General features: G+C 42.4%; 1 protein-coding gene across 1 annotated transcript; it reads left to right on the top strand.

Moving 5' to 3' along the window:
• Positions 1-849: 849 nt before the first annotated feature.
• Positions 850-2,327, top strand: LOC101586327 (C-C motif chemokine 3-like). Its single transcript, XM_004642989.2, has 3 exons — positions 850-1,105; positions 1,749-1,863; positions 2,237-2,327. Exons 1-3 carry the CDS (start codon positions 1,030-1,032, stop codon positions 2,325-2,327), a joined length of 282 nt encoding a protein of 93 aa, XP_004643046.1. The 5' UTR covers positions 850-1,029.
• The last annotated feature ends 7,044 nt before the right edge of the window (positions 2,328-9,371 follow it).

Below are 9,371 nucleotides of genomic sequence, written 5' to 3'. Positions count from 1 at the left end.
GCATTTATTTTCCATGGTTTTTAGTTTTTCCAAAACTATAATTGTTAAGAAAGTCTATATACATTTCCATACATTTGTATAATTCCTGATCTTGGCTAATTTTTTTGTCTTGCTTTTTCATGATAGTATTTGTGTGACTTCATTCAATTTAAGGGCTTAATTATGTATATGCCTCCATTTACTTTTACTTTATCATTTCCTTCACAGAAAAAAATTAGGTTTCCTTATTTCTGAGTTCCAAGAGATGCTGGGCCACATTTGTATTTGAAGATGCCTCCTTGCCTGTGTTGTGTTCATGGTATTCTTTCCTAGAATTGCTGTTTTTACATGAATGGGTCTAAATATTTTTAGGTCTTGACATATTAACACCCATACCTAAAGTATCTTTGTAGTCTAAAACTGGTGTTTAATCCAGTGCCTTAGTTGTTCCATGACTATTTGAATAATGAACAACGAAATGAAAGGTGACCTCGTACTTCCTTGTTCCTCCATGTGGGATACCTTAATTCAGTTCACTGTATGGGGTGAAGCCGGGAAGCTGGGCCACTGTTCACAGCTACACCATCCCTGTGGTTAGGGAGGCCTCAAAAAGCAGAGTTTCTGTTTTATGTGAAGAAATGGGAGAGAGAAGTTATTTATAGATCAGCTCTTATGAGAAATGACCTGCTTAGAACATTCCGAGTGAACCCATTGCCCTCTCCTGCTAATAAGGAAACCATTTCCCCAAAAGAAGCCAGAGCAAGTCATGAGTTGAGAGCTTAGACCCATAGCTCAGAGATGTTATTCTTGAACATCCGGAGCCCCTGTGGTTGCCAAAGACTGAGTTGTGCAATGTTGAGGTGACAGTATTATCATGCTTCAGATTTTCCTTTGTCACCCCCAGAATACATTTCCACTTTGGCCCAGGCTGACTACAAAAGGAAGAGAAGATGGTTGGAGACACCAGAAGCCCAGGGACAGCACCAAGTACCCAGGCCTTTCTCGGTTCTGCTGAAGCTCAAGCCCAGACTCCACTGACTGCTCAGCATCATGAGGGTCTCCATGGCTGTCCTCGCTGCCCTCCTTTGCATCATGAGTCTCTGCTACCAGGTCTTCTCTGCACCAGGTGAGTGTGTGCTGTTTTTCCAGATTCCACATTCCCTGGAATGAATAGAGTACCCAGTTTTTTCTGATGGCCTCACAGACTCCAAGGAATAAAAAGAATTTCATAAAGGACTAGAAAATTTCTCCATATTTCTCTTTAATATTACAAGGGGCCATTGCTCTCCTAGTTCCCATCTCTGAGAGCCAGGATTGGGGTGTGAAGGGCAGTTAAGGCTCTTTGTACAGATAGGACAATCGGTCCTAAACAAGCAAACTTGCAAGAGGCAAAATGGAGGTCTGGTTCCTTCCTAGTGGTGCCATCTACTCACTAGCTGGAGTTCTGTCTCAAAAGAGATGGCCCTGCCTTCTCTTTCACTGGGACATGATGTCTTGAAGCAGATAAAATTCTCTGAAGAAAGGTGAGGCAAGAGAATAATCTTTCAAATCACATAGGAAAAAGCAGAGCCCAGTGAAGAGTTAGAAAGGAGATGCAGAAATGAAGAGAGACAGATATTTCCAGGCAAAGGTGCTGAATGCCTGCCTGTGACGGGATTTCCAGTCTCCACTTAGAGCAAGATCATTGTCCTTATGCTGTAAAGAAGCAGCTCTGGGATGGCCTTTCCTTCTAAATGACGACTTTGCTCACTGTGGTCCTTCCTCTGCAGTTGGTGCTGACACGCCGACAGCCTGCTGCTTCACCTATGTGTCCAAGAAGATTCCACGCCAGTTCATAGCTGACTATGATGAGACTAGCAGTCAGTGCACCGAGCCAGGTGTCATGTAAGTGCAAACTCTCCTGCCTGTTTTGGGGGGATAGTCTTCTAGGGCACAGACAGTCTAGGAGAGACATTCTAGAAAGACTCCTACGCTGTCAGTTTCATAGGAACCAAGACTCAGAGGTGTGACCTGACTTGGTGTCAGGGGGTGGTACATAATGAGGAAGGCTGCTGCAGCACAGAGGGAGGGGACAGGAAGAAGGTGCAGAACACTCTGAGGGGCCCTTTGAGTCACTGCGAGTGGCTGTCTAGACTGGCATAAGACAAAGCATCCCTGAGCTATTCAGGACACAGTCTGGGATGACAAGGCTACTATGGTCCCAGCAGGTTCCTGTGGGAGTCCTCAGTGGTTGATCCCTACTTTCCTCTCTCCACAGCTTCAAAACCAAGAGAGGCCGGCAAATCTGTGCAAACCCAACCGAGGCCTGGGTCCAAGAATACATCAATGATCTAGAACTCAATGCTTGAGCAGCCTGGAAGCAGTCAGGAACCCACAGACCTCCTAGGAGAGCAAAGACCTGTATCTTGGAAACAACCTGTGACCTCCACAGCTACCTCTCCTATGGGAACTTCTAACTTAAGTCTTAATTTATTTGTGATGTTTAATTTTTTAATTTAATTTTAATCTTAATTTTTATTCTGAGTTTGTGACCAATTGTATGAAAGATCTCAGGATACCTTCTTCACCACCGGTCTCTTCCCCTTTTTGTATCCTGTTTGGTGACAGTTGAGCATCTGTCATCAGCTAGTTCGAGGCAGACATGGCACCACAGACACAAAACTGATACAAGCTTAGTGGATTCTTTTATTTTGTGTTGTGTCTAGCCTGATGAAATAATAAATATGCTTTTTAAGCAATGAAATGTCACTGAATCTGATTTTGTTTTCCAACCACTCAGAGTTACTGGTTAAGATATATATGAGAAAAAATTAGAAAGGTGTGAAATACAAGAATCTGGGGAAAGAAAACAAAAGGGAGCCACAGAGGGACCCCACTTTACACTTGAGACAAAGTTCTAGACCAGTGGAATTATCAACATTTATAAGTCATCTCATGATATGTTTGTGCTGGGAACACTCACCACTCCAATGGATACTACCAAAGCAGAATATTTAAATGAATATTCTAAGTATGTGTTTATGTCAAACTTTCTTAATAATAATTGTTAATATTTTCAAGTCTTTCTCAAAGCCAAGTGCTTTTTATGCCTTGTGTCCAGGTACAGAAGCCCTCAGTTAAGTGAGATATTTCATGGTCATCCCTATTCCCTCAATACAGATATTATGGGTAAAAATTTAAAAAAAAAACATTGTAAATAAAGTGGAGACCATTGTTAGGACAAACGGAGGAAAATTGCACTGTGGACAGCTCCCCAGAGATTTCAGAATGGCGACCCAACAGGAGTTCCCAGCTGTCCTCCCTAGAAAAGTGTCCTCCATGGAGACATCTGAGATGTCACCGGGTGGGAGTAGTATTGGGGTTGTGAAGGAGCTGCCTACTTCCACCCATTGAGGGTGAGGTGTTTGATGTTTTCTGTAGGTGTTGAGCAATAAACAGTTGTTTCAGGTCCAGTCTCGTGGTTTCTTTGGACTGTAACTCCCATCTCATGATAGTAGTGTTCTAGTCTACTCACTTCTGATCAGTCCATGGATGAGGGAACCAACAGAAGAGAGGTTGTCCAGCCATGTTCTGTATTTTGTATTTTGACCTGGGGTTGGGGATGTGCCCAGGCCAAATTCTCACATGCTATGGAGTTGCTGGATCACATGTGGAAGTGACAATCCTCCACCTGAGGCTCAGAGTCACATCCCCCTTGCTCTTTCAGAAATAGCAGATGATCAGCCATGTATGGTGATGTAGGCCTCTAATCTATACTGGTGAAGTTGAAGCAGGAAGATTGCAAATTTAAGGCCAGCTTGGGCAATATAGCAAGACCCTATCTTGAGTTTTTAAAAGGCGGGGAATGTATCTCGGTGGTGGAGTGCTTGTCCAGCATGGGTGAGGCATTGGGTTCAACTGCTACTCTTTAAGCAAGACACACTGTCTACTTTAAATAGAAAAGAAAATTATTTATTAGGAAGAGTAAGAAAGGAGAGTTAGTGCTGCAGTTGGGCTACAGTACCTCCTAAGTCTTTCACTGCCCTGTTTCTATGTACAGTAAATTTAGCTTAAAATAGAAACTTCTGCAGTTCTATTCCTGCATGACTGCAGGTTACCAGGTTCTCAGTCAATGGTATGGAAAGGACTTGCTCAGCAAAGCTGAGTTGTTTTTCCTTTACTGATTTCATGTGAGCCCCTTCAAGGCAACTTGAACCCTTTCTTAAAGGACCTTACTGATGGATACAAGAGGTAGCTGTCATCCTATATTCTGAATCAAATTTCTTAATGCTGCAGTATTCATATTTAGAAGAGGAACTTAGCACTAAAGCAGAATGTGACACTGCTCCACCAGCACTACAATACTCATGTTTTGCAAAGGCAGTGCTCACTGAGCAGCGTGAGCAACACCTGCAACCGTACTAGAAACGCAGGTCCTAAGACCTCCCAGCCTGGAGGAGGTGACGAGCTACACTCTGTGTTTACCAAGCCACCAGGTAACTCTGGCATACACCAAACTTTAACATTCATTCCTGTTCAGTGAACCCCTGAACGTGCACATGAGCTCTCATGCACAACCCAGTTCTCCAAATTTCCCTGTACTCCTGCCTACCCTGTCACTTCTAGATTCACCTGACACAAAAGTCAGCTAGCAAAGTGCACACAACTCCCCTTTTTTGAGTGTTCCTTATATTCAAGTTATAGGAAACATCCTGCCTGAAAGAGCATTTGTCAGAAACCCTGCCAACCACAACACCACTCAGGCACAAGTCACCTAAGTCAGGACAGAGATGGATTGCATATGTCTTTAGATCCACTGGACTGCAACTCTTGTTGACCTGCATGAAGAAGAGGAGATGTACACAGCCCACATTACAAAGGTGATTATTTTTTGAAATATCAATGTGTCTACTTATCTGGAGCCCACATACCTTCCCCAGAAAAGCTCTATAAAAGACCTTCCACAGGAGGAGCAGTAGGATGGTTATTGAAGCCAATAGCCCATAGCCATGCAATGCTGCCAGCTTGTTGCCATTAAAAACTTTTCTTTCCCTTCTCCACATCTGAGTTTTCTGACTCCACTAGGCAATAACAGAAGCAACCTGCGTCATTACATTCAACCTTGTGGTCCCAAGTCTGTAAGGTAGAAATGTGACTCTGGCCCCAGGAAACCTAGATGCAGCAGCCAAACAGGGTCCCAGGTCCTGTGGTCTCTTTCTGGTCTTCCTGCCATGTCAGAGTATCTGGATGGCTGCCAGTATCTGAGTGTGGCATGAACTGAACTCTTGATGATTTTTGCAGAAAATAGTGAGTCTGCATTCTTATGGGGCAGTAAATCATCAGGTTTTTCAGATTTGGCTGATCAAGGATTTCAATTCTAACCAAATGCTGTGGTTATGAGAATTGTGACTGATTTGCTTGAGTTAATCAAGGCACACACCGATCTCTGTGGATACAGTACGGATCACCTGATGACTTGTGGCATCATTCTGTCGTCACATCTGTGCAGTTAGAACAGCTGTGGGAAATGTCTGCTCTGATAGAGGAAACTATGAGTACACAGCTGTAGGCCTGGAAGTGTGGTGCTGGGATGACACTGTGATTTCACCTGCTCACACTGTGGAAACCACCTCCCCATACACAGATCCAGGTCAAGCAGGTGATCATTTGAACCACTGTTGCAATGCCTTCCACACTGTGGCTACCTGAGATGCCCCTTGCATATGCAAGTTCACAAGACATACTGTGCTTACAGACTTTCTCTGCCTTCACCCCAGTTTCTATCTCCCCATAGCTGAGGGCTTAGCTTTTAAGAGGAGGGAACATGGCTTGTATCGCTGAAGGAGGCTGGCAGCAGTAAGTTCCCAGAGCTGTCTCAGGCTGCCCCCAACTCTGGGCCATTGCTGTCTTCCTCACTAACCATACCTGACCTAATGGGACCTCCTCTTACAAGTCTGTCACTTCTGTTTCCCAGTCTCTGGCTGGAGTCACAGAGTCTTATTAAAGTCTTATGAACAGAGGTACCAAGTAGAAATGATCCTCCCAAAAGAATTTCAAAATGTTCTGGGTTGTTAAGGTTTTGCCGTCTAAAAGAATTTTAGCTTTCTATTCAACATACCTCAAAGGCAAGGTTGAATCTTGCCCTATTACAGAAATGGGAAAGCTGAATACATTTTCAGCCAGAGGAACAGCTGTACTGCAATTGCTTCCCAGTTGTCAGTTGAGTATGAAACCTCTGAGTTCCACCTTACAGGTGAATTACCATGAAGTCTCTTGTTGTCTTTGCCAGCAGAGCTAGAGTAAGAGGCAGATTGCTTCTTTGGCTATATCTCCTGCAGGCAGATATAGACACCAAACCTAGAAGGAAGCTGAAAAAGAACCAGGAGAAAATTGTACAACAAGAAACCACCCACCTCCTGCCAGTTCTCCACATCCTCAAATCCTTACTCCTAAACCATGTTATCCTCCACTACTTTCTTCTGATTTTATCTTTGGTCAGCAGGAGTTGGCTCATTGGTCTCAGTGGAAAAGGACTCTTCCCTCAGAGTTGGCCTAGGCCAGTGGTAGCAAACCGAAGCTGCACTGGGCTGATTGTATCACTGAAAGATCTGAAAGGTTTGCCATCACTGGCTGAAGCCCTTAACCACACTCAGTGTCATTTTTGATGGCCCACAGCTGTCCCCAAAATGAGTGACTGATGTATGAGACCAATAGGCAGTTCCAGGTCAGAGTTGGTCCTAATGCCCATATCTGTCAAGAGACAGGGCATGTAAGGAGAAGGGCAGCAGAACATGGAGTTGGGAGAGGCTTCCAGGGCATCAGAAGATGAGTGTGGGCCATTCTAGGGGCTCCCAACCTTTGAGGATCCTGACCATTAACACAGGATTCAGGGACAGCCACAGAAGTTTCTCCTGGTTTGGCCTGGCCTGAGTCCTATAGGGAGTTAGGCATAGAAAAGAGAGGGAAAGGGGACTGAAAAAAGTGGAGACTGCCTAAGAACACACTTTCAGTTATTCTGAAAAGGGCAGGAGACCTGAGGATTAAGGAAATAATCCTCAGAAAATAGGCAGATTTAATTTTCCAAGGCAACTGGGGCACAGAGAAGCATAAGAAGAGGAATTTGCTCATGAATTCCTCAAGTTTTCTGTCCGTCTTTAGGGCTTCTAACTGAAAAGGTTGACAGCTCTGCACCAACTTCACTAATTCGGTACCAAGTGTCACTCTGACCTCAGAACTGTATTCCTATGTGATATGGAGGCAGTAAGAAATCAGTTACATCTATGGGTAGATTCAGGAGCAGGAACCTGAGAGGGCTTTACTAAGAATGTTCCTTTAACTCTCCAACCACCCTCTATGATGGGCTACTATAGCAAAGCAACAACACTCTGGGTCTCTTCACATAAATGTAGGTTTATTTAACATCCATAGATTTTGTAAGGTATCTTCACATACTCCATACTGAATGCTCAAGAAATTCCTACTACACGATCTACAACTCCCCTCTCCCTTTCCTGTCAATCACACCGTGGTTAACACTGACATGGGTTGTGTAAGTTTAGCTTCTTCTAAAGGACATGGACCCAGAAGCATCAACCAACAAGTATTTTTAGACTGCTGTTTGAGATTTCTTTGACCTCTGTGTGAAATAACAAAATAACTTTTTATTTTAGTAAACCACTCTTAAAATTTCCATGTTTGTGTCATCTTTGATGAATAAGGTGCTAGTAGGAAAATCTGAAGAGGAAGTTGGCAGACAACAACTTACCACAATGCTTGTACTTACTTGTGTCTGAGATGAATATAAAGCATTATTTTAGAAAGCAACAATTATTTTATTTTATTTTCAAATTATTTTTCTTGAGAAACAAATAGCAGTGAGACAGTTTCAAAACAGGTTAGTAGGACAGATACAATAATTAATACATTGCATATTATTGTCTTCATAGTAGATGCAGACAGGATATCCTGTCCAAACATTATTAGTACAAATCTTTCTTCTCATTGAATTAAGAGAAAGTAGCTGTATATCTATCCTATTTTGTATATACAGATACAAAATAGTCCTTCATTTATATCCCCCTTTTTTGTTTAGTTTTGTCAGAGATGGGTATTCCATTGCCATTTAAATATTGTAGGTGCGTGAATTCAGCAAAATATTTCAATATAGTCTAGTAGTTCATAATAGTAGTAGGTTATCCACAGCACTGGCAAAGTCAGAAGTTGTTGACTTGAGTCTTTTATAGCTCAGCATAGTAATATGGCTTTACTTTTTATACTTCATTTCTATACTTTTATGCTGGATGGTTAAGACCAAGATAAAGTAAAACATATAACAAGTAATGTAACTTTTGTATCTGACACGGTCAGTCAAATCCCCTCAGGATTTACCCTGAAACCCTGTACCACAGTTTGTAGATCTTTTGTCAGTGTATGACACTAAATTATGTACCCCTTAAAAACATATTAGTAGGGGCCGGGGAGATGGCTCAGTGGAATAAGTGCTTCCCTGGCAAGCGCAAAGGACTGAGTTCAATCTCGGTTCCACCAAAAAAAACAAAAAAACAAAACAAAACAAAAAAAAAAAAAAACCATATTAGAAGTGGACGTCTAAATTTAGAAAAGGTCAAGCCACAAATTGTTTTCACCAACTATATTGCACTTGTAAATAAGGACAAGTAATACCACAGGACATATACACACAAACACCAATGTTTAATCAGAGGGGCTTTAGTAAACCTAGAGATGTGTCCTACTAACACAGACACACCCCATGGTGTCATGCTTTTTCAAGCAAAGTTGTCCCATACTCACATTCGTAGCCTCCAAATGAATCACACCGTAAACCTAGTTTAGTTTTTACCAAGATGCAATGGTGTTGTATGCTGGACACACACTGAAGTTTACATGCACCACTTCAGTGCAACGTATCTGTTATAATGACAGACACTAACTGCTCTAATTTGAGCTCTCAGAATGTAACATTCTGATGCTCTTGAACAGTTAAATAAAGGGAGGTGAGCTTGGTTCTCTTTAGCAACAGTATCACATGCATAAGAGGATCATGAATATTTAATTTCTCATGTGTGAGCAGTGTAAATTCAACCTCACACATTCACCTGTCACCTCTTTCACCTCCTGTTCATATGTTATGGACCCACTGCTCCTACATTTTTTTCTTTCTTCCCAATACTCTTCTCTCTCTCTGTGCATCCCTTTCTGTAATTGTATTACATAGGTACACACTTCACTCACACTCCTACATGCAAACATTCTTGAACTCACCATTTTGAACATTAACCCCAGGAAGAGCTTCACATCCCCTAGCTGGGATAAACCTGCTTGCTTGCTTGCTGGTTTTCTTTCTTTCTTTCTTTCTTTCTTTCTTTCTTTCTTTCTTTCTTTCTTTCTTTCTT

Source organism: Octodon degus, unplaced genomic scaffold (genome assembly GCF_000260255.1).
Source record: "Octodon degus isolate 3935 unplaced genomic scaffold, OctDeg1.0 scaffold00164, whole genome shotgun sequence".
NCBI classification, from domain to species: domain Eukaryota; kingdom Metazoa; phylum Chordata; class Mammalia; order Rodentia; family Octodontidae; genus Octodon; species Octodon degus.
This window is presented reverse-complemented; position numbering and strand designations above follow the sequence as displayed.

Excerpts from the sequence above, each read along its gene's own strand:
- LOC101586327 (XM_004642989.2), top strand. The coding sequence starts at position 1,030 with ATGAGGGTCTCCATGGCTGTCCTCGCTGCCCTCCTTTGCATCATGAGT. Across the intron at positions 1,106-1,748 it reads CCAGGTCTTCTCTGCACCAG|TTGGTGCTGACACGCCGACA; the intron begins GTGAGTGTGTGC and ends CTTCCTCTGCAG. Across the intron at positions 1,864-2,236 it reads TGCACCGAGCCAGGTGTCAT|CTTCAAAACCAAGAGAGGCC; the intron begins GTAAGTGCAAAC and ends CTCTCTCCACAG.